Source organism: Acinonyx jubatus, chromosome A1, assembly GCF_027475565.1.
Source record: "Acinonyx jubatus isolate Ajub_Pintada_27869175 chromosome A1, VMU_Ajub_asm_v1.0, whole genome shotgun sequence".
NCBI lineage: Eukaryota > Metazoa > Chordata > Mammalia > Carnivora > Felidae > Acinonyx > Acinonyx jubatus.
Genome location: NC_069380.1, coordinates 206993852 through 207019401, shown reverse-complemented (window position 1 = coordinate 207019401; position 25550 = coordinate 206993852). Strand labels below are relative to the sequence as shown.

General features: G+C 40.2%; 1 protein-coding gene and 1 non-coding gene across 2 annotated transcripts in view; both read left to right on the top strand.

The window, feature by feature from the left end:
- The window catches only part of LOC128315853 (uncharacterized), a 42813-nt gene extending 18989 nt beyond the window's left edge, over positions 1-23824 (top strand). Inside the window, exon 3 of the mRNA XM_053223545.1 lies at positions 23652-23824. Within this exon, the coding sequence (XP_053079520.1) occupies positions 23652-23804 (153 nt within the window). The 3' untranslated portion in view covers positions 23805-23824. The remainder of the gene's footprint in view (positions 1-23651) is intronic.
- Positions 17938-18075, top strand: LOC113594948 (U4 spliceosomal RNA). The gene has a single exon (XR_003415433.1). It is a non-coding gene; the product is annotated as a U4 spliceosomal RNA (small nuclear RNA).
- Positions 23825-25550: the final 1726 nt, after the last annotated feature.

Here is a 25550-nt window from a genome sequence, read left to right as displayed (position 1 = left end):
ATTCCCATTAGTAACCCCCCCACCCAACCCCCACCCATTGCCCTTCTTCAGCCTTGGCAACCACTAATCTACTTTCTGTCTGTATAGATGTGCCTATTCTGGATATTTCATATAAATGAAATCATACAATATGTGGTCTTTTGTGTCTGGGTTCTTTCACTTAACATAATGTTTTCAAGTTTCACCCATATTATCATATATATCAGTATTGTGTTCCAGTTTTGATTGTTGTTGTTGTTTCGCTTTTGTTTGTGTGTGTGTGTGTGTGTGTGTGTATGTGTGTGTGTGTGTGTGTGGTTTTTGTGTGTGTTTGTTTTTAATGGCAATAGCTTTTATCTAATCTCCCTGGCTCTTCCTCCTCCACTCTATTCTCTACAATACAATGGAGGTGGCATTTCTCAAACACATCTCTTTTTTCCCTCTTCTATCAGTTTCTTTTTTTTTTTTTTTCCTTTTTAGTTCTCCTGGAAATTATCCACTGAAGGATAAATACATCATCTAGTTGTGCCTGTCAAATGAAGAAAGAAGATACTCTTTGAGTATTACAATCCTCAGCTTTTAATGAGGGAGGAATTCATTTATGCAAACATGCACACAGTAAATGCGTGCCGCTTCTATTTGTGAGCACATCTGGCTCAGAAATAGAAGAATCTAGTAGTCAGAACCACCTGCAAATCCCACAAACACAAAAAAGACAAACCACACCAATTCTCTTTACATCTGGTCTAACTGAACTTGAAAAAGGATGCCTGTTATCATATTGTGTATTCTCATTCCAGAATGTCTCTCTTTCATTCAATTCATAGGGGACTCTGTGGGTGGGAGTTGAGAGCATGGATGTCAGCATTGATTAACCCACCGCTGTCTATTTTATAGTGAGAAAAAGATGAAGAGCAGCTTGGGTGAGAAGTAAATACATGTGGAATATCTGTATATATAAATGAAAATAAAGGGGTTTAAAAGAATATATAGCAAGTGATTAATAGGACTGGACTGCCTTAGTAAGGCATACACATGTGGCAGATAAATTTAGGGACCTGCTCCTTCAGAGAAGTTTCTGGAAGTCCAATAGATGGAACATCTCAGAATATCTTCTCAAAAAACTGAAAGAGGTGCCACACTTTGCACCCCTTCCCACCAAGAAAAAGGCACAGTGCTTGATGGATCTCCTGGGATTTAGAAACAGCATACACCACATTTCAGTGCATGGTTCCTGCCCATTCACTAAGTGACCCTTAAGGCAACCTGTTCTACATGGAACAGAGAGAAACAAAGAGTTCTTCAGCTGGCCTAGGCTAACATGTGTCCCTTACAACAATATATTCAACGAAGTTTGAAATGTCAGTGGCAGATCTCAGAAGCTGCATTCAAAGCATCACTGTCCAGTCTCCTAGGGTTTCCTAAGAAAGCCATGCTCTCCTTAAAAATAACTATTTTCCTTCTGATGGGATGCCTGGATGGCTTAGTCTATTAAGCATCCAACTCTTGGTTTCTGCTTAGGTCATGATCTCACAGTTCATGGGATCAAGCCCCGTGTAGGGCTCTGTGCTAACAGTGCAGAGTTTGCTTGGGATTCTCTCTCTCTCTCTCTCTCTGCCCCTCCCCAACTCTCTCTCTTTCTCTCTCTCTCTCTCTCTGACACACACACACACACACACACACACTCTCTCTCTCTCTCTCAAAATAAATGAATAAAAACTGGGGTACCTGGGTGGCTCAGTCGGTTGAGCATCCGACTTTGGCTCAGGTCATGATCTCATGGTTCGTGGGTTCAAGCCCCGTATTGGGCTCTGTGCTGACAGCTTGCTGAGAGCCCAGAGCCTGCTTCAGATTCTGAGTCTCCTTCTCTCTGCCCCTCCCCCCACTCTCACTTTGTCTCTCTCTCTCTCTCTCTCTCTCTGTCTCCCAAAAATAAATAAATGTTAAAAAAATTAAAAACAAAATAAGAATAAAAACTTAAAAAAGTAACTATTTTCCTTTTGAGAAACAGTTTTTGGCTTGCTACTGTGCCCTAGTAGAGACTTAATATCTGTATTAGTTTCCGCTGTAACAAATTACTGCAAACTTGGCTGTAATAGGCTAAATAAGGACCAACCAAAGATATCAAGTCCTAATTCTGGAACCCATAAAGGTTCTTACAGGGGAAAAAGGGTCTTTGCAGATGTGATTAAGTTCAATGTGACATGTGTGATTATGTGATAATCACACGTAAGAGAGAGATAGAGGGCAGTTTGAGGACAGAAGAGGAAAAGACACACAGAGAAAAGACAACATGAGGACAAAGACAGAGATTGGAGGGATGTGGCCACAAACTTAAGGAATGCCAGAAGCCACCAGAAGCTAGAAGAAACAAGGAAGGAATTCTGCCCTAGAACCTTCAGAGGGAGTGCAGCGCCCCCTCCCCCGCTCCCCCCCCTCCCCAATACCTTGATTGTAACCCTCTGATACTGATTCGAGACTTCTGGCCTCCAGAATTGTGAAAGAATATATTCCTGCTGTTTTAAGCCATAAGGTTTGTGGTAATTTGTTATAGCAGCTACGGGAAACTAATATAGTGCCTAAAACAATGTAAATTTATTCTCTTTACAGTCCTGGAGGTCAAAAGTCTCAAATCAGTTTCACTGAACTGAAGTCAAGGCTTTGTTAGGACTTGTTCCTGCCAGGAGCTCTGAGGAGAGAATCTATTTCCTTGAATTTTTTGGCTTCTAGTGACTGTGGCCCTTGACTTCTGGCCCCTTCCTCCTCCTTCTGAGGGCATCACTCCAATCTCTGCTTCCATCCTCACATCCCCCTTTCCCCTGACTCTGCCTCAGATTCTGCTTACATTCTTCTTATAGGGAATGTGATTACATTGGATCCACTCAGATAATCTTGGGTAATCATCTCAAGATTCTAACCACATATGCAAAGTTGCTTTTGCCACATAAAGCAACATTCATGGGTTCTGGAGATTAGGATGTGGATGTACTGGGGAGCCATTATTTAGCTTACCACACTATGGAACCATTGGATTTTAAGTGACTATGCAACCTGATCTTCCCGTCATGCACTGAGGTGTTATCTGATCCAGTAAACACTAAAGCTGTGTGCAACTATACTCCATCCTCAAGGAAAAAGATTAGGCTCAAGCAGGTTCTAAAGACATTAGAATTTTTCAGGGCACCTGGGTGGCTCAGTCAGTTAAGTGTCCAACTTTGGCTCAGGTCATGATCTAATGGTTCATGGGTTGGAGCCCCATGTCGGGCTCTGTGCTGACAGCTCTGAGCCTAGAGCCTGCTTTGAATTCTGTGTCTCCCTTTATCTCTGCCCCTCCCCTGCTCGTGCTCTGTCTCTCCCCTCTCAAAAATAAACATTAAAGGGGCGCCTGGGTGGCGCAGTCGGTTAAGCGTCCGACTTCAGCCAGGTCACGATCTCGCGGTCCGTGGGTTCGAGCCCCGCGTCAGGCTCTGGGCTGATGGCTCAGAGCCTGGAGCCTGCTTCCGATTCTGTGTCTCCCTCTCTCTCTGCCCCTCCCCCGTTCATGCTCTGTCTCTCTCTGTCCCAAAAATAAATAAACGTTGAAAAAAATAAAATAAACATTAAATAAATAAATAAATAAATAAATAAATAAAGACATTAACATTTTTCATGAACATGTAGCTTACATCCTTAGTATTCCTACTCCTGATGCACTGCCCTATCCCCTTCTTCTCATCCATTGCCTAGGGAATAAGAAAAATTAAAGAAGGGTTTTCAGGTCATTCTGCGTAACATGTTGGCACCTTCCGTAAATGGATTGCCTCAGCATTACAGGGCTACTCACATTGGCTATATGAAGGACAATAAGGCAGACACATTCGGTGACAAGAACTTTAAGCAGTGTATGTGTTTATCCTCTGTTTGGAAATATACACACTCAGAAATATAGATCAATATCAATCCTTGGTGTAAGGGCTACCAATTTGGGTATACAGTGAGGATCTTGGAAGGAACAAGAATGAAAATTGGTGATAAGGAAGTCTACAGAAGACGTATATGATTGTGGGGCAGACTCTTATTTTCCACAGATGACCATACCAGTATATCTCATCCCACATGCGCTCCTTATAACATGACACTGACATTTTCCCACTGAGAGATGAGATCTGTGATCCCTCTCCTTGAGTCTGGCAGGTCTATGACTATGGCAGAAGCAATATCATGTGACTTCTAAGGCTGTCATAAAAAGCAATACAGCTTCTTTTACTCTTCTTGGGATGTTTACCTTTGGAACCCAGTAACCACGCTGTGAGTAAACTAAGCACCCACATGGAAAAGCCACATGTAGATGTTTCAGCCCAATCCCAGCCAAAGACCTAGCCAATCACAGCATCAACTTCCAGATATGTGAGTGACCAAACCTTTAGAATAATCCAGCCTCGATCTTCAAGTCAGTCCTAGTGACACTAAGTAGAGCAGAGATGTATTATCCCTGCAAGATTTGCCTAAATAGATTCAGAAGCAAAATAGATGTTTTCTTCAGCCATTAAGTTTGGGATGATTTGTTAAACAGCAATAGATAACAAACAGATAATCTCTCAGAATTGGCCTAAAGTGTGAAACTATTTGTGCCCTTGTGAATGCTAATCAGAAGTCAACCACTGCTGATGAAGCACTTAAAAACCTGGAGGACAGGTAGAACTGTTCATGGATGTTAGTCAGACTCTTTCCCCAGTAACCCAGTACTTGCTCAATAGGCACCCATGATGGGAGGGATGGACTTTCCCTCACCAAGGCTGATCTGGCTACTTCCACTGCAGAGCAACTTAATCGGCCAACCACAAAAACCAGCAATGAGCCCATGATACAGTCCCATAAACTAGTACCTAGTGACAGGTTGACCACAACGGAAACCTTCCATCATAGAGAAGCAGAGATGGTCCTAATGGAATAGAAATGTATTCTGGATATGTATTATCTCTCCTATTTGTCCTATTTCTGCCAGTACTACTATTCGTAGACTTACTAAATGCCTTATTCACTCAATTACTGCCCAAAGAGCTAAATGTACAGAAAAAAAAATGGTATGGGATGAATCGATGCCTATGGCAAACAACGATCTTACCATGTATCCCCACACGCAGAAGCAATCAGTCTTGTAAAACAGTAGAACAACTTATTGAAGTAGACACTGACGATGTCACCTGGGAAATAATACTGTGTTAGGTTGGAATGCTTTCCTACAGGATGTGATACAGGCTCCAGTCAAAAAATCAATAAGGGACCAACATGTAATAATAGGGGCAGATTTATGCTCTCATCTGTCACATCGACAACGGAAGGAGAAAGTATTTGAAAAAAACAGTTTTGAAGACACTAGACATCAGGCAATGAAGAATAGTGATCCCTGAGGAACAAGAAACAAATGATGTGAACCCTGCAATTACCTTCACTTACTGGCTTGAGAGAGTTTCTAGGCTGTAGTGCAGGGAGGAAAAACCCAGGTGGAACTAGATGGACTTCCTGAGTTAAGGAGAATGAACTGAAAGTCTAGAGAGACCAAAACGACAGAATTCACATGACAATACCAAAGAAGAGAGAGCTGCGCATATACAGGACCTCAGAGATCCACAAAGGTTATTCCTTCAGTATTCAGGAGAATAATGATCATCCTGTGTGCATGAGGAAAATTATCTTAGGCACAGGAAAGAATTAGGAAAAAAAAACAGTGCCTGGCATCCAAACTGGGTCTGGAGTGGTGCCTACCAACTAGATTGGAAAACCTCATCATCCACAGGACATTGGGTAGAGTACTTGGAAGGTTTTTGCCTCAGTAGTGAGAAATAATTAGCCCTAGACTAAGCATGGCTTAAATCCTAAAAGCAAGACTCAAAAGAATCAAAATGTGTTCAAGTAACTTACCTGCGTTGAAGAACAAAGCTCAAGAATATTTATAGAAATACAAAAATATTCAACACCCAAGGTATGCCTTCCTGCACTACAGAAGCTAGAAAGCTATAAACAACATTCCTGAGATGTATTTTCGTGAGACTTGAAAGGCAGAAGTAAAGCAGAGACATTTTTTTTCCCTGAAGCTTTGGTTGATTCTAAAGATACACACACTGGTTTTATTCTGGAGCCACATCCCCATATCCAGGTAGGAGCTTTGTGGGTATTGCAGCAGTGGCAATAGTAGCAGAGGCTTCCTGATTCATTTGGGAGAGCCCATTGAAATCAGCAGTTTCAGGGGGGAGTTTCTCGATTTTTCACTTTCTTAATAGCCTGAGAGGTGGCAGCTCCTCTTATAGGTGAAAATAGCGGTGTGATTCTGCAAATATGGCTGAAATACCATTTCTCCAGTCCTTTCAGCTCCTTATATTATACCTCTTTTAGATTAAAACAGCTGGAATTAATTGCATCTTGAAAATAAATCCTAGTATAGGAATTTGTATTAGTTATCTGTTGCTGTATAACAAATCCCCTCCTCCCCAATTTAGCGGCTTAAAATAACAAATATTAATTGTCTCATAGTTTCTGTGGTCCAGGAATTCAGGAGAAGATTTACTTGGTGCTTCTCGCTCAGAGCCTCTTAGGTGGTTGCAAGTCAAGATATCAGCTAGGGCTGCAATCATCTGAAGACATGACTGGGGTGGGAGAATCCACTTCCAAGATGGCTCACTGACAAGGTCATTGACAAGATGCTTCAGATCCTAACTTGCTATTAGCAGGAGGCCTCACTTCCTCACTGTGTGGGTCTCTCTACAGAGCTGCCTGGTTGTCCTTAAAACATAACAGTTGGCTTTCCCCAAAGCAAGCAATCCAAGAGAGAGAACAAAGAGGAAGGTGCAGTGCCCTTTATGACCTTGTCTCCTAAGTTGCATGCTATCACTTCTGCTTTATTCTATTTGTTAAAAGCGAACCCCTAAGTCCAGCCCACACTCCAGGAGAGGGAATTTAGACTCCACTTCTTGAAGGTAGGTGTGTCAAAGAATTTGTGGACATATTTTAAACATATTTTCTCTACAGACATGAAAGTATATTATTTTGCATATTTTCTATGCAGTTTGTATATAATATCTAACATTTATAAAATACCTCTCATCATTAGTAATAATTCCAGCAACCCCAAATCAGGCTATCTCATCTCTTTTGGCAACTGGTCACATTTCTTCAGTCTTTCTTCTATCACCCCAATTTTTCTTCTTCAAAGACAAGGTTTCATGAAGGTTAATTTGCCTCTCCTTACTTAAGCTAATGTAAAGATAAGATTTGTTCCCCATAGTCACTATGGATACCATGATTTTTCATACTAAATAATTACCAATAACCACAGACCTATCTTTATATGAGTAAAAAATAAAATGCTACAATTGTTTCAAGGCAGGAGTCCCCAAGAATAACTAAAATATAGGTATATCACTTTAAAAGTGTCAGTGTAGGGGTTACCCGGCTGGCTCAGTCAGAAGAGCATGTGACTTTGATCTCAGGGGTATGAGTTTGAACCCCACATTGGGTGTAGAGATTACTAAAAGATAAATAAATAAATCTAAAAATAAATAAATAAAAAGTGTCAGGGTAAAGGAGTAAGAAGGGCTTGAATTATCTTACTGAATTCATTGAAGAAGTGAATCCGAATATTTAAGAATAATTTCAATTCATTACGTATTTTTTAAAGAAGCAATCGAATTATTTTTAAAGGGTTCCCATTGGGGGTGCCTGGGTGGCTCAGTTGGTTAAGTGTCTGACTTCAGCTCAGGTCATGATCTCATGATTTGTGAGTTCAAGTCCCACATCAGGCTCTGCACTGGTGGTGTGAAGCTTCCTTGGGATTCTCTCTCTCTCCCCCTCTCTCTCTCTGCTCCTTCCTCCCTTGTGCACATGCGCTCTCTCTCTCTCTCTCTCTCTCAAATAAATAAACTTTAAAAATTCTTTTAAATAAAAATAAAGGGTTCTCACTGAAAAAAAGAAGCATGCCCTTTTTTGAACAGAAACCACCCTCATGCAACAGTAACCTTTAGCAAGATATTTCAGAAGTGTTTTGACAATGCAAAAGAAAAGTTCCTAATGAAGCTATAGTTATGTCACAAAAATTATGAAACTGCATTATCCATTCAAATCTACTTTAATGTCCCAAGCCCTAACTTTGAAATTTAAACATTTGAAATGGTATGTGTGTATGTATATGCCCTAAACCCTACCAGCAAAAGTGACCTAGCACTTAGCACAGTGTGGCAACAATAGTTATAGATGTAGAGTGAGTGCCCACTAAATTTCCTTGTATTAATTGATGGATTTATGTAGCTAATGAGTGAGATCCAGCCACCTCAAGAAGAGTGGTATCAGCCTGGCTGGCAATCACTTCAAAATTCATTAACCTTCCAGCTCATTTCACTTGACTTGACTGGTTTTCTTTTATGCCCTAGATGTGTGAGCCCATAACAATTTTCAAAACTAATATGCAGGATATACCATAAGACGTAACCCACATCCCCACCCCAGCCTGCCTAATAAATGGAAATACTAAAGTATGACAGATAATAGTGAATGAAGTAAGGATGCTGAATTCTAAAGATAAATCCCTGGCACAGGTATCATCAAATTCTTATTACTGATTGTCTTTTTGCAATACTTCATGCGGGTTGGCCTGTAGCTGGTTGGTTGGCTTCTTGTCAGGCTATTCTCGACTCTTCTTTAACTACATGTATGTAGTTTCCATCTCAAAAGCTAAGATAAATTGTGCTATAATGTAAAGCATTGCATGAGACACGAGTGCATTTGACATGGTTTTAATGATAAAACTGACCTCAACAGATATATAGGGACAACAGATGGCACCCACTATTGAAGGGTGAGGATAAACAAACTTATGTAGACTAGAAAGTGCAAAGCATTTCAGCACTTGAATAGCCTTTGATCCTGAGAATGCTACCAACTGTGAAGGGAGGTATATTAAAACACAGTATGTAGGCACACACCTGTTAATTTCGGAGAATGCAATAGCCTTGACTTACATAAGCCACCCATCAAGAAAGGGAACACCCAAGAAATGAGTCATGGGCCTTTTCTTGACTCTTTGGCTGTATTGGTCAAGTGTGTTGTTTAACACACACACACCCCAATAATAAAAAGTAGTCATTTGCTTTTTTCACAAAAGACTATTGTCAGGACATAGATATGAAATTTGAGGAATCTCTAGCAATCATACTATGAATACCATCAATACCTGGGGAAGATATGATGACCACGCCCGCAGTGTTCTCTCCAAATGACTTCTACAATCTAGTCTTCCCAGTAGGATGAGGCAAAATGATGCACTTGACCCTAACTATAAGGAGGCTTGGGAATAGTCTAGTCTCCAAGAAGAGTTGTGACAGCAATTCTTCTGGTAGCATTAGCTAATGACTAGTCCTACAGTCCTCTAATTGTATGTTTAGCTCCTCAGAAAATGAAAAATATGTTTTTAGATCTGACAAGCTTAATAAAGGATGTCTGTAAATCAGATTGGAATGTTTAGTTCACACATTAAATACATATGTTGATTTATTCAAAAACTCTTTACATACCTACAATTGTGCCAGTCATTCTACTAAGTGATAGGGGCAGAAAGTGGAATAAAAAGATGGATAAGACTGAATTCCTCCCTGCATAGGAATTTACAATCATATAAGGGGAAAACAAGGGAAGAAAAAATGGGGGGAAAGTTCACATTGTCCTCCCTGTCACTCTTCAATATATATATTTTATATTTTTTATTTTATTATCATTATTTTAAGTTTATTTATTTATTTTGAGAGAGAGAGAGAGAGAGAGAGAGTGCAGGGGAGGGGCAAGAGAGAGGGAAAAAGAGAGAATCCCAAGCGGGTTCCACACTGTCAATGCAGAACCAGACTTGGGGCTCGAAACCACAAACCACGAGATCATGACCTGAGCCAAAGTCAAGAGTCGTTTGGTTAACTGACTGAGCCACCCAGCTGCCTCTTATTATTTTTTTTTATTTTAGAGAGAGAGACACAGAGACAGAGAGAGACACAGAGACAGAGAGAGAATTACAAGCAGGCTCCATGCTCAGCATGGAGCTGGATGCAGGGCTGGATCCCACAATCCTAGGATGACGATTCTAGCCAAAATCAAGAATCAGACGCCCAACCCACTGAGTCACCCAGTCGCCCCTGTATATTTTTATTTTTATTTTTATTTTTATTTTTGTTTTTATTTTTATCAAATACATATGGTTGATTCTTTGAACAAGTAGTTCTTCAAGGTTTTCCCTTTCACTTTCCATTTAATAAAGGCAAATGAGTCATTCTTCCAGAAGGCTCATGGAAAAGGCAGCACAGATTTCTGGTTTTTTTTTTTAAGTTTTTATTTTAATTCCAGTATAGTTGACATATAGTGTTATATTGGTTTCAGGTGTAAAATATAGTGATTTAACAATTTTATACAGTGCTCGGCGCTCACCATGATAAGTGCACTCTTCATCCCCTTCACCTGTACACCCATCCCCCACCCACCTCCCCTCCCCAAACCATCCGTTTGTTCTCTGTAGTTAAGAGTCTGTTTCTTGGTTCCTCTCTCTCTCTCTCTTTTTCCCTTGCTCATTTTTTGTTTCTTACATTCCACATATGAGTGCAATCATATAGTATTTGTCTTTTTGATTTACACTCTCTTACACTTACACTCTCTAGCTCCATCCATGTTGTTACAAATGGCAAGACTTCATTCCTTTTTATGGCTGAATAATATTCTATTATGTATATATTATATATATCCCTATATATATAATATATAATATATTCCAATATATATAATACAATCTATTCATATATAATATATGTAATATATTCCTATATAATATATTCTAAACTATATAATATATTATATATATTACAATATATTTACAATATTCCAATATGTGTAATATAAAATACATATATATTTATCTATCTATAGATATATAGATATATATCACATCTTCTTCATTCATTCATCTATCAGTGGACACTTGGGCTGCTTCCATAATTTGATATTGTAAATAATGCCACAATAAACATAGGAGTGCATGTGTTCCTTTGAATTAGAGTTTTTGTATTTTGGGGGTGAATACCCAGTAGTGCAATTACTGGATGATAGGCTAATTCTATTTTTAACTTTTTGAGGAACCTCCATACTGTTTTCCACAGTGGCTGTGCATTCCCACCAACAGGAGACAGCACAGATTTCTAAAATAGGGTTGATATGGAAAGACATGTTCTGTTTATAGACTCCTGAATAGGAGGGTTTGCTTGGGAATACCATCTGGTCTAGATTTCACTAATAGAAAGAAGAAAGAAACATTAATTTGCACCATACTAAACGGCAGAATCTTTTTTTGTTTTCTCGACATCATCTGGAAGGCACTGATAATCACACAGGTGGAAAATCCCCATGTGATAATCAAGAATTGGCTGCAAATGTATCGACATGTTCCCATAGATGACTGTGATTTTTCCTGATTCTCCTGACTCACCTAAAAAGATCATAATTCAGGAAATAAATTAAGGGTCAATCTTAATGGTCTAAGTGGGAAACTTGTTTTGGATGTTTGCATTGATAATGTGCCCTTTGTCAGTAGTAAAAGTATTAGTATTTTTAAGTATTAGAACTATGCACATATCTTGAGAAGATGATTAGTAAGTGTACATATTTCAATGTTTATAGTATATGTAAAGATGCTATTACAGTTATTCACTTTATTTTTTCCCTAGCTTTATTGGTATACTTGATGAATAATTGATTTTATTTAAAGCAAATGCATTCCATCAACCTGCCTTCTTCACAACAAATACTGTTCTGGGCATTTTGCAAACATCAATCCATTGTATTGTTCTAACAACTCTTTGAATTAGGTCTACTTAGGCCTAATTTATTACTCAAAATCTCAGGTTCTGTCTTCCGGGATACGGTATAAGATTAGAACTTCTTCAAAAGACTTCTATCCTACTTCACCTAACAGAATGATCCAAAACTTTACTAGCAACCACCAAACAAGAAAAGGGGTTTAAGCTAGTGCTACAAACCTTAACATCAGGTGTTCAAAGAAAGAAAGAGAAGATTCTGGAGTTGAGCAGAGAAGTGGCTTAGCTCCTAACACCACCTCCACCACCCAGACATTGTAATGAATTTGAAGAATTCTCACTAATCTCAAGTCTCGAGAAAAGCAAACTGGATAACCACCCTTTCTCTCTCCTCTTCCTCCTTGTTCTTCTTCCTCTTCTTCATCCTTCTTTTCACAAAGCAGTAATGGAGAGGCACCTGGGTGGCTCAGTCAGTTGAGCATCTGTTGCTTGATTTCAGCTCGGGTCATGATCCCAGGATTATGGGATCCAACCCAGTGTTGGGCTCCGTGCTGAGTGTGGAACCTGCTTGGGATTCTCTCTTTCTCTTCCTCTGCCGTTCTTCCTTGCTCACGTGCACTCTCCCTCTCTAAAATAAAATTTTTAAAAATGTTTTTTTAAAAAAAGCAGTAATGGAAATTGGCAAAGAAAAATACAGAATGCTCAAACCCAAAGAAAACCTAATTCAAGGAACAGAAGGAAACTCCCTAAGCTTGCATCACTGTATAAAAACTGAATAAGAATATAAAGAAACCAAGAAATGCATCAAGAAACCAAGAAAGATCAAAATAAAATAAAAAGAGGGCTTGTGAATCGAAGGGAAAATTTTTTTTAATGTTTATTTATTTTTGAGAGAGAGAGAGAGCAAGCACAAGGTGGGGGTGGGGCAGAGAGAGAGAGAGAGAGAGAGAGAGAGAGGGAAACATAGAATCTGAAGCAGGTTCCAGGCTCTGAGCTATCAGCACAGAGCCAGATGCGGGGCTCAAACCCACAAACTGTTGAGATCATGACCTGAGCCGCAGTCAGATGCTTAATCAACCAAACCACCCAGGTGCCCCGAAGGGAAAACTGAAGACTAAAATAATATCATTAAAAAGCAAATAAATATATTAAAAAAAGAACAGTGTCTACTAAAAATTTGAATTGCTGAAATAGAGGAAAACCCTGAGATAATTACAATATATATTGATGAAAATGAAAAGAAGTGGACACAGAGAGAAACTGAGATGGAAAATAAAGACAATCAAATACAAGGACAATTGTTGTCTCTTATTTAGAGAACCAATATAGAATCCATGAAAATACGCCACTCAGATCTCCTACCTTGGGGAGTGTGACTATCAATATTTTTCCTTCTACGATAAATGTAGACAAAAGCATGGTTATATTTGTTTTGCCTGTGACCTTGTTGTCATCAATATAAATTAAACATGTTCATACGAATTCCAATTAATGAAGACTTGTGAAATATCTTTAGTGCTCATTACAACTTCAAAATTATGGTAGTTATTAGTCCCATCACTAGATCTGATTGTTTAATGTGTAATAAAGAAGGACATATATTTCTATATCACAAAATTTTTAAAATATTTTGATTATTGAATATGTTGGACTCCTTTGCCATCCTATGTGTTATACTTTTAAGCTTCTTAAAAAATTTTTTTTACTATTTTTGAGAGAGAGAGACAAAGGGTGAGCAGGGGATGGGGGAGGGGCAGAGAGAGAAGGAGACACAGAACTCTGAGATCATGACCTGAGCTGAAGCCGGATGCTTAACCTACTGAGCCACCCAGACACCCCTACTTTAAGCTTTCTTAAACAGTTATTTATTTTTGACAGAGAGTGAGAGAGCAGGGGAGGGACAGAGAGAGAGGGAGACAGAGGATCTAACAGGAGAGAGCCTGATGCCGGGCTTGAAATGTGAGATCACGACCTGAGCCAAAGTCGGATGTTTAACCAACTGAGCTACCCAGGTGCCCCTACACTTTAGGCTTTCTAAAAAACATTTTTCTGAAAAGGGGTCCATCGTCTTCACCAAACTGCCAAAGGGGTCTACGACACAAAAAGCACTCCTACAGTCATATCCCAGAAGCCTACAGCCCCTACAACATCACATAACACATGGAAAGGATCCATGTAAGTGAAGGATCCTGAAACTGAATCTTCATTAGTTTTACAATAAATTGGTCACTGGTGTAGCTGAATCAGCCATTTTCAACCAAAGGATTAAAACCTGAGTGTTGGGGCACCTGAGTGGCTGTCGGTTGAGCATCTGACTCTTGATTTTGGCTCAGGTCATGATCTTGCAGTTTGTGGGATCGAGCCCCGAGCTGGGCTCTGCACTAATGTTGCAGAGCCTGCCTAGGATTCTCTCTCTCTCTCTCTCTCTCTCTCTCTCTCTCTCTCTCTCTCCCTCTCTCTCTCTGCCCTTCCTGCATGCTTTCTCTCTCTCTCTAAATAAATTAAAAAACTAAAAAACAAAAAACAAATTAAAAAAAAACACTCTCATGTTGATAATGTCAGAGTAACAAGATAGTGCTCCTGAAACCATGGCAAAGCCATACTGTCACTAAAATGCCTCTGCAGACTTCTTTGCAAGAAAGAAATAATCGGTCTTGCTTAAGCTACTGTAATTTGGTGTCTCTTTTGTACAGCAATCCAATCTGTTCCCTAACTGACATATTACATTTGCAAATATGACTCCCAAGAGATAAAATTATTCCCCACAACTGGCAATAAAAAGGCAGACGAAGAAGAAGACAGGAGGAGCAGAGTTTGGGGCCAGAAAGGACCTTACCAACAATAGCAACACAAAATGTGACTCAACCCACAGAATAATAAATGTGACTCAACCCACAGAATAATAAATGGTAGAACTGGGCAGAGTTATATATTCAGTATTAGTTATTTTCCTTCACAGTATCTAATCTCCTAAAAATATCTAATGTCTTACAAATACAAATATTCAAGTGAAAACTTTTTCATGTTACCAATGTCCAGTGAAAAGCATTCCTAAATTTTTTAACTTTTTCCACCAAAAGAGAAATGAAGAAGGTTCCCAATATATGTTTAGCTGTGTAACAAAAGTAACACCACCATCTCTTTCTCTAAATTCTCCAAAATCTTCATTTTATAGTGATGCTTTAAAAGAGGAAACAACTTCAGGGCACCTGGGTGGCTCAGTCGGTTGGGCGTCTGACTTTGGCTCAGGTCATGATCTCATAGTTTGAGAGTTCGAGCCCCGCGTCAGGGTCAGTGCTGACAGCTCAGAGCCTGGAGCCTGCTTTGGATCCTGTGCCTCCTTCTCTCTGCCCCTTCCCTGCTCATGCTCTGTCTCTATCTTTCAATAATGAATAAACGTTAAAAAAAATTTTTTTAATAAAAATAAATAAATAAAAAGAGAGGAAACAACTTCATAGAAAATCAGGTGTTTTTAGATGAAAAATCAGGGCCTGAACTGATACATTGCCTAAACTTGTTTGATAATTGCCTTTGGAATTTGAACTCTAGGTATTCCCTCCCTTTAATGAAAAAGCAATATACACATCAAGTTGACTTTGTACTTGTGCTTTGACCCTTGTTAATGTTGCCTGTGAGTATTAATTTCAATTTATGTAGCTTATCCATTAAAGTTCTCAACTCATAAGAAATAAATGCCTACATTTTGGGAAGCTATGCATCAGAGATGGTTTCTCAAAGAGGAATTAACTTAAAAAAAAAACAACACTGCTTTTCCCCAAAATACTAACTTTCCAAATGGATTATTTTTCCCCCAATAGCTGTCAAGGAACATATGTGGAGTGTTCAAGTTTGCAAACAGCCCCACAGTGTTTACTTGCCTAAAAATGAAGATCCCAAGAATCACACAAAGAAGGCATGGTGGTCCTTCTGCCTGAAATGTATCTACAGTCTTCTCGGCTTAGAAATCTCCTCCTAATCTCTCAGTGCCTGTTAGTTCATGCGCCTTCAATGGCACCAGCTAGAATTAGCGGCTTTGTCTTCCGTTTCCATAGCATGTAAGTTAGGTCCCTATGTTAGCACTTGCTACCTACTACTTGACTCTGATTACATGGCTGTCTCCTCAACCAGATTATGAGTTCCTCAAGGTTCGGGCCAGAGTTGTCAGTTCTCTCAGTGATGCAGAGATAAAATGGGTGTGGAATCAATAAGACAGAAACCAGGGAGAACAAAGTTTGACAGGGAAAGTGGGAGGCAGAGTCCAGAGTAACTCCTCAAGCCAACTTTCACCGGCAGTGGCTTTTTCCTTCCAATGTATTCAGTCTCAATGCAGAAGATGAAATGAGTAGGGCTCATGGCCAAAGAACCTTACTCACTGTAGTAAAATAATTTTCTTATAAGAAAATCAAGGTAATTTAAGGTTTACCTCCAACTGTGCGTTTAACTGAGGCTGACTCATCACACATTGTATAACCAGCACAAGTGCTCAAAAGTGAAAGCTAGGTCCCAAGTCTTCTCTTCTAGCAATTGCCTTCCACCATTTTGCTTTGCTTTTCCCACATTTGTTCTTTGTTCGCACTACCTACCCTATACCCATCTCAGTTTATCACACCAGAACTTCCTGACTTTTTCTGCTGGAAATCACTGGGAGGGAATTTGAGTCCATTTTCAGGCTTCATAATGCAGCTTTAAGGCTACAGGGTTGTAGTTGGGGTTGGAGATGGAAGAAAGAACCCTCAGGCAAAGACTCAGGCACTGGCAAATGGAAGTTCAGGAAAGCACACTGAATTTTACAGGGACACGTTTAGGACACTGACAGCATGTACTACACATTGTCTACTATGGGTTCAACTAATACCTTTTTTTTTGTATAGGAGGAAATGCAGCCATTTTATGCTAGTTCCTTATTCAGACTATTACAGAGATGATAATGGGATAAACAACAGTCTTGGCCCTACCCCATATTATTCTGATCCCCAAATGAGCCAGAGGGTGGAGGGGTAGCCAGAGTATACCTATATTTCTTGTCTTTAGGATTACCATCTTTATAAATTTGATTACTCTAGGTACCTCACATTAATTGATTCATACAGTTTTTGTCCTTTTGCGACTGGCTTACTTCACTTAACATAATGCCTTCAAGGTTCATTCATGTTGCAGCATGTATCAGAATTTCCTTCCTTTTTAAGGCTGAATGTATATACCACAGTTTATTCATCTGTTAATGGGCATATAGGCTGCTTCCACCTCCTGGATTGTAAATAATGCTACTACAAACATGGGTGTATAAATATCTCTTCAAGTCTGCTTTCAAGTCTTTTGAGTATGTACCTAAAAGTGGAATTGATGGATCACAATTCTATTTTTAATTTTTTGATGAACTGCCATACAGTTTTCTATAGCAGCTGCACCATTTTATGTGCCCACCAACAGTTCAAAGGTGTTTCGATATTTCCGTATCCTTGCCCACATTCATATTTCTGTTTGTTTTTCTGTAGTAGCCATCCTAATGAATGTGAGGTGGTATAGTTATCCTAAACAGAAAAGGAAGTTGATCATTAAAAACTGTTTGAGGCAGTGGAGCAGCAAACTCTAAACTGGTCTTCCAGAACGATTCCGGGAACACCATAAACCAATTCACGAGGGGAGCTATTACATTTGTCACAATCACAAGAGAGGGAATCAAAAGGCTGTTATTGGAACTACTGAGTTCAATAATAAACTACTGCTCTTGTGGTATCAGTTAACCATGCCTACAACAATGATGCTTAACAAACAACCACAAATTTTCATTACCCTTATGACAGTAGGTATTTATTTAGCCCATGAGCTAGCTTGTGGTTGGCTGATGCAGGCTGTGCTTGTTAGGGGCAGCTTGATTGAGGCAGCTCTGTGTCTCTCAGCCACCTCCTGGGACCAATGGGCTTATGGAGCATGTTAATTTCATGGTGCTGTCAGAAGAATGAATGGAACATAAAGAAAAAGTGCCAAAACTAAAAGACAGATGTCAACAACAATGCAATGCAAGGCAATAAATATTAGTACAGCACATTAACAAATGGGCTTGTGTAATCAGGTAAAACCCACTATAGCACATGCAAATATTATGTCCAGAAAATACTCTTTATTTTAAAAGAAACAACTTCCAAGCTTTGCACAGTGGGAGTATCGTAGCCAATGAGTTTCATCCAAGGCACGATTATTGCTAATTTAAAAGAAACAACTTCCAAATTCCAGATACTGGTGAAGTTGATCAATATCTTTTTTTTTTTTAATGTTTGTTCATTTATTTATTTGGGGGGGAGGGGAAGAGAGAGAGAATCCCAAGCAAGCTCCACATTGTCGGCACAGAGCCGGACGCTAGACTCAATCTTATGACCTTGAGATCAGGACATGAGCCAATATCAAGAGTTGGACTCTCAAAGAACTGAATCACCCAAGCGCCCCAATTAAGATCGTCTAAAACTTTGTAACAGGGACTCTCCTCTGCAGCACATTCCACATTTCCATTTCTGTCCTTCTTCTTTTTTTTTTTTTATTTTTTTATTCTTTTTTTTTTTTTATTTTTTTATTCTTTTTTTTTTTTTTAACGTTTATTTATTTTTGAGACAGAGAGAGACAGAGCATGAACAGGGGAGGGGCAGAGAGAGAGGGAGACACAGAATCTGAAACAGGCTCCAGGCTCTGAGCTGTCAGCCCAGAGCCTGACGCGGGGCTCGAACTCACGGACCGTGAGATCATGACCTGAGCCGAAGTCGGACACTTAACCGACCAAGCCACCCAGGCGCCCCTATTTTTTTATTCTTTAAGCAGGCTCTATGTGCCCAAGGCAGGGCTCAAACTCACGACCCTGAGATCAAGACCTAAGCTGAGATCAAGAGTCACTGCTCAATTGATTGAGCCACCCAGGTGCCCCCCATCCCTTCTTGTACAGTGACATTTTCACATTGACGTCATAAAACAGATTCCAGCCTATTTTAGAATATAACCATTTGATCAATACAGGAATGTTCATTTCAATAGCAAGATTCTTCTAGGCAGGGAATGAACGACAGCAGGAACACCTCATAGTAAGACAAAACAACACCCAAAAACCCTGTTGTGTCTGGTACTGAAGATCTAGTAGGTGCTCTGAGATTCAACATTTTATCTTCAAGAAACTACAAATAGGATGGTTTCCAGAGAGAGTCCCTTTGTTACTGAATTTTCTTCCTGACCCAATTTTGCAGAAACCTGGTGGCATGACCTTTCAGGGCATGGGAGACACATGCTGCTTATAAATCTGGTTTTTAATATATTTTAATGTAATGATTACTGCTCTTTTGTGAATGTTAAAATTATGTTCTTTTAAATCAGACTTTAGGGAACACCAACATTATTAGTTTTCTATATAGAGTAAGGGCTATAACATTCCAACTATATTTAACTTAAAAACAATTTGCCTCTAGACATAATGGTAAACTCTGTTAGTTAAAACAAGCAGAGCAGTCAACCAGATATTCTAGAGTCTCATCTCTCTCATCCATGAACTTTTGCTCATGTTGTTCATCCTCAGCAGAATTCCATATAAATGTCTGTTTGCCCAACCACAAGCTAAATATTTTTAAAGGCAGCTCAAAGTCTACAGAAGTGTGTGTGTGTGTGTGTGTGTGTGTGTGTGTGCACATGTGTGTATGTGTACATGGATGGATGCATGATCAAGCACTCAAAAACACAGATATCCAAAGAAGCTAGCCCCAATGAAGGTAACTTTATGGAAAACATTTAAAAATTTTCATGAAATGTGATGGTGGGAATACCAGACCAGTACAAAACTAGCACTGGGGAGTTGAAAGTTACCTGGAACCAAGGCTATACTCTCTACTTCTCAGGAGCCATGTGACCTACTCTTTGGTCCTCTTTCTCCACCAGGATCTTTTACTCACCAGAACATAGTCATGAACTTCATGGCTTGGCTTCTCAGCTTCAGCGACCACTGCTGGCTAAAATGTCCCTCTGTGTACCTTAGTTCCAGGCTCTGAGAGAGGGATTGTGATTAGGTCAACACTGTGACCTGTGATGAGCCCTCTTTGGGCCCTCTAGAATAATCAATTAGATCCAAGAAGACATATCACAAACATGGTCACACAGGCATCATGGGCAAGATGGGGAAAGACACATACATATAGTGTGCCCTCTGTGTCTATATGGTTATTACTTGTAAGGCACATTATAGCTTCACAGTGTTACATTTTAAAATTTACCCTTTGTCTTCGTCAAAATTCAACCAGAAAACAGAAAACATATTTACATATTTATAATAGAGGGAATTTAACAACTAATAGAGGGAAAATTGATAACACAGATTATAGGAGAGCTGACAGTAACAAAATGGGAGACAGTGAGGCAATCCAGAGATTTGTAAGAGCAGAGAGCTACAAGCACCCCCAAGGCCTGAGAGACAAAAGGAAGAGGAACTGGTGCTACTGGGATCTACGATCAGACTTCCCCAACAACAGCTAGAAGCTAGAAGCTAGAATCAGGCTAAATACAGGGAGTTGAGGTCATGCAAGAGGCTGGAGATGCTGCTGACGTAGAGAGAAGGAGAGACATACTCTGGCCTTTCCCTCCCTCCCACTTTTTAGTCTTCTCCTGTACCTGCCATTGGCCTGACCCTCCTGACATGGAAACCTGCTCCATTAGACAGCTTGGGCTGCCGTAAGAAAATAGCATAGACTGGGTGGCTTAAACAGCAGAAATGTATTTATCAGAGTTCTGGGAGCTGGAAAGTCCAGGCTCAAGGTGCTAGCATGGTGAGTTTCTGGTGAGGATTCTCTTCCTGGCTTACAGAAGGCTGTGTTCTTGCTGTGCCCTCAGAGAGAAGAGGAAGAGGGGGAGAGAGGGAGGGAGAGGGAGGGGTGAGAGGGAGGGAGGGGGAGAAGGAGTAGAGAGGGAGAGATTTCTTCCTCTTTTTATAAGGCTACAGCCCTCTTGGATTAGGGCCCCACACTTATGCCCTCATTTAACCTTATCTCCTAAGGAACCTCTCTGTAGATGCGGTCATCTTGGGGGTTGAGGAGCTTCAATGTATGAATCTGGCAGGACACAGTCTAGGGCAGAGCACTTGGGAAATGCAGCTTCTTGCCGCTCCTACTGGACTGTGATACAGAAAAGACAAGAAACAGATCTGAGAATATTCTTTCCAGTACTGCAAGATACATACCATCACTCCTACTTTACAAATTAAGAACAGACAAGTTCAATAAACTTGTTCGAAGTCACAAATCAGTAAATGACAGCAGAAGATTCTAATCTGGGTCTTCTAGTTCTGAATCCATCCAATAATAACTTCCATTGAGCCCTCAACATATATTTCAACTATCCTGAACTCACCTTTCTCTGAATTTTTATACCACTTTTGTTCTTTGCAATTCATCAGAGGTTACTATCTTGTTTTCCTCCCATCATTCCTGTGAGGAATATTCCATTATGCTACATCTCTCCAAATGAGCCAGAAGTACCTTAAAATCAGGGATCACATAGCTCTTCAAACAGTGCCCATCCCCTTGTCTAGGCACACAGTAGGTGCTGAATCGCTGAGTGATTTTTCTCCCACAACATTCGCTACAGTACTGTTGAGGAAGATCCTATTATTTCATGTTAATAATTTCGTATTAATAAAATCTTTCATCTAGTTTCCAAAATGCCACAGTTCTCTGCTCACTAGGAAAAATTTTCTGTGACTCAAGGAAATCGTCTGTATAAAGATTGTTTATTCGTTTAGATGCAATCCCATACAATGGCCTATTGGTGTGAATCAGGATCTTTAAACATTTCCAATTTCCCTCTTAACTGAGTTACCCGTCAAGGTTATCTTTTATCTTCTCCATTATTCATCCTTATTGTGAAACCGCCATCCTCTTTTGTCATGACTGTCCTGCAAATATCCGGCTTGGTCACTATTGATCAGCAGTATGTCGTACCACCCTTTGCAGATAAAACCTGCAGAAAAATCACACATTTCCTTGCAAAAGCTCTTGAGGAAAAATGATAGAGATTTCTTTGATTGTCACCATCTGCGTGGTGCACTATGCAATGTATTTTGAAATCACTCAGAATATTATAAGCAGAGTGAGACATAAAACAAGACTAAATTTTATAGTAGTTGCTCAAACTATCAAAACCACGTTACCTTTCAGTTGACTTTGCCTGAGTAATGGAAGTGGTCACAAATAGTAAACAATTTTTCCTTCAGATGTCTACCCCCTCAGTCACCAGCACTTCTTTCCCCACATTACTTCTTCTGGCATGGCCCCATAAACTCTTCACTTCTTCGAGAACTCCAGGGCTACAGCCTCACCTCGTTCTCCCCATCCGCTACCACAAACCCCACTCCTTCCTACCCTGACTGCTTTCCTTGTCCCAAACGTTCTTTTCCTGCATCTTTATTCAAGCTGCTGAACATTCTTGGAGAAAATAACATAATCCAGCTAAATGATTTCTGTGCTTTTGCCTTTTGAGGGGGACGGGGGGGGGGGCAGAGGTTGTTTTGTCTTTGGCTTTTGTTCTTGTTTTCAGGAGGATGAGGGCTGTACCTTCTCGTAAGTTTTAGGGAAGGTTGATGGTTCCTGTCTAACCCAAACCACACTTAATATTAAAATTTCTTTCATTAAAAAATTTAACTTACACCTGCGGTTTAAAAATTCAAGCAACATGAAAAGATACAGAGGACAAAATAAGTCGCCCGCCAGCTCCTCCAAACTCCAATAGGTGCCCAGGTTTTCCTCCCTAGGAGGTTTTCATTTTTCTCTGCCTCCTTTGCAGAATCATATCATACTAGTCAAGATAGGCTGGGTTATGCTGTGGTAGCAAATTTAACCCAGTATCTCAGTAGCTAGATTTTTGGTTTTGTACCAAACTACATGTTTAAGCTACATCACCTTGTGGTGCTGCCATCCTAGCATTTGGTTTCCAGAAGGAGAGCGCTGGAAGGTTACACAGGAGCTTTTCTCTCCTGTTGGGCTCACACTGGCCAGAGCTAATCACATGGTCCACTTAACCGCAAAGAGCAATCTTCTGTGTGCCCAGGAAGCAGAAGAGAAGCAGCTTGTGGCAAGCACTAATAATCTCTATCGCATAAGTACTTACAATGTGCTTTTTACACAAATAGGAGCACATACTAGATACGCTTTTCTACACTTTGGCTTTGCTTTGTTTTTTTCACTTACAACATATGTCACATGTGATAGTTTCCTATGTTTGGCCATACTGTCATTTCTTTGCCTAGTATGTAGGTTGTTTGTCATCTTTTTTTCACTGCAAACAGTAGCTTTAATCACTATCCAAGTTAAGAGTTACATTAATAATAACTGGCATGCATAGAGACCTCACTATATGCAAGGCACTATCCAAAGCCTAGTGCATGGTTTAATTTATTTAACACTGTCAGCATCCCTATGTGAGACATGACATAGTTCACAGGTGCCTCATGCACTGTGGCAGAACCTGGCCTTACACCCAGGCAGTTGACCCTAGAGCCTATCAAATTCACATACGTGTTTGCATCTATAAGCACAAATTTCTGTAGTATAAATTTCTGTAAGTGAAATTTGTGGATCATAAACTGTTTACATTTTAAATTCTGCCAGGTATTTCCAGAAGTACTAGATACTTTTTGTAGACCCTTCCAATTCCACCCTGTTCTGAGGTAATCCATTCCATACTGGCTTCTACAAGCTTCTTGCAGATGCAATCTGACAGCACCTTTTCTTGGCATTCTCCACACTCATGCATGGAAAACCCAGAACCACAGGGAGGTTTAAGGACTTTACCCTTGACCAATGACAGCCAACTGATAAATGCTTCTCTCTTTTTTTCCCCCAGGTGGAAACTTCTGTGACACATTTCCTGCAACTCCTCAGATTTCACGGAACTCAGTGGCAGTCTTCTAAAGCAGCGACCAACTGGGTAGCATATCTTTGCACTGGCCTTCCTTCTTCTCTTTTGGCTCTCCTGTTCCTCCCTCTTGCTTCCTGAGATCACTTCCAAATACAATATCTGCTGCAATGCACTTGCCTCAACCCTGCTTTCTTTTTCATTTAGTGTAGTAAATGCAGTGGCTCACCCCACCCCCCACCCCAGAGCTCCCCTCTGTCTTCCTCTCTGCTGCCAGTGGGAGAGTTGACTGCTGGTGTTCACAGCTGAGTACCTTTCACGGTGTTGCCCTGACCAGAGGGAGCTGCTTCACCCATGCTGGCAACCCTTCCCACAGCCTAACAATTGACTGGTAGATTTGGGGGCAAAACAGCCTTGCATCGATCTGAGACATCTCTGAAGGTCAAACTCAGCTTCAGAGATTTCCATGGGATTTGCCAAACCCTTCTACTTCTCCCTCTGCTCACTCCTGCCCTCCTCACTCCCTTACTTGTGGTGTTCTCGAGAACCGTACCCAGTAAACCCTCTGCATTTCAATATCTACCTCAGAGTATATTTCCTAGCAAACACAATCTAAGATATTAAACCCAGACCACTGGTACCAGGAGTAGTCATAGAAGACAGGTGCTTAGGATGGGATTTGGCAACTGGATTGATCAGAGACAGCGATAAGACCCCACTGTAATTCCTGAGACTCTCAGTTGTGAAAGATTGAGGTGAAGTGTGGGTGAAGTAAAGTGTTGGAATATGCCATAAGGATGATACTTAATGGTGGTAATGTTAATTATAATGATTGCAGTGGTAGCCTGAAATGTTTTTATTTGAAAGGTTTTGTAGGGACTTCTCTATTCTCGAATTCTTTATTGTTGGAGGCACTAGACATTGCATTTTCTCTGGACTGTGGTATTACTTCTGATTCATTATGTTGGCTGAGGGATGGGGAGGGGGGAACAGTTTCAGAGGCATATAGAATGACTGGTCTATCAGCACAGCAACTGACACAACTGTCCCCTCTAATGAAGGGACCCATCTTATGGCATATGCGGTATGTCAGTGGGCACATGAGCACTAGATTCATTAGTTTTAGCACATACCTCTTTACTCCAAAGCATCTAGCTTATTAGATGGTTAAATAAACTTTTATAGGCTCGAGTAACACTCCAATTCAAGGCCAATATTTTGGGAAGGGGGGTGGGGGAGAGCACAGTGCCTGAAATGTAGTGAAAGCTTTAAATCAGAGCTCTATAAATAGTGCTATGTCCCCAGTGGTTGGAATACATAGATCCAGAAAACAAGAAGTGAGATTAATCTCTTTCACTACCATGATCAGTGACATATTTTCAGATTCTGTGCTTTCCTTCTCTGAAATTCTACATTTTGTCAGATTAGATTCTATTCTCAAGAGAACACTTCTGCTGGAGAACACAGTAAGAATTTCACTGAGCTAGAAATTCTGATTACCAACCAGTCTCTCTGGGCTCCCCATGCCAGTGGGCCAGCAGTCAAAGAAAGAGGTTACTCTACTGTTAGAGAAAATAAACCCTGATTACCAGGAGAAGATAGGCAGGGTAATGTTTGGGATTCATGAGGGCGTCTCTTGGTGTTACCTAGAAATAGTTATGAACAGGTGATTGCAGCAGCCATAGTCCTCAGTGGGTGATCATGACTCCAACCTCTTGGAGTGAAGGCCTGAGTCACCTGCATCCCCTAACCCAGTCAAGCAAACTGAACTAGCTGAAGATATACAAATGGCCAATAAAACATAGAAAGATGCTCAACATCACTAATCATTAGAGAGATTCAAATCAAAGCCACAGTGAGAAAATTCTCACCCATTAGGATGACTAT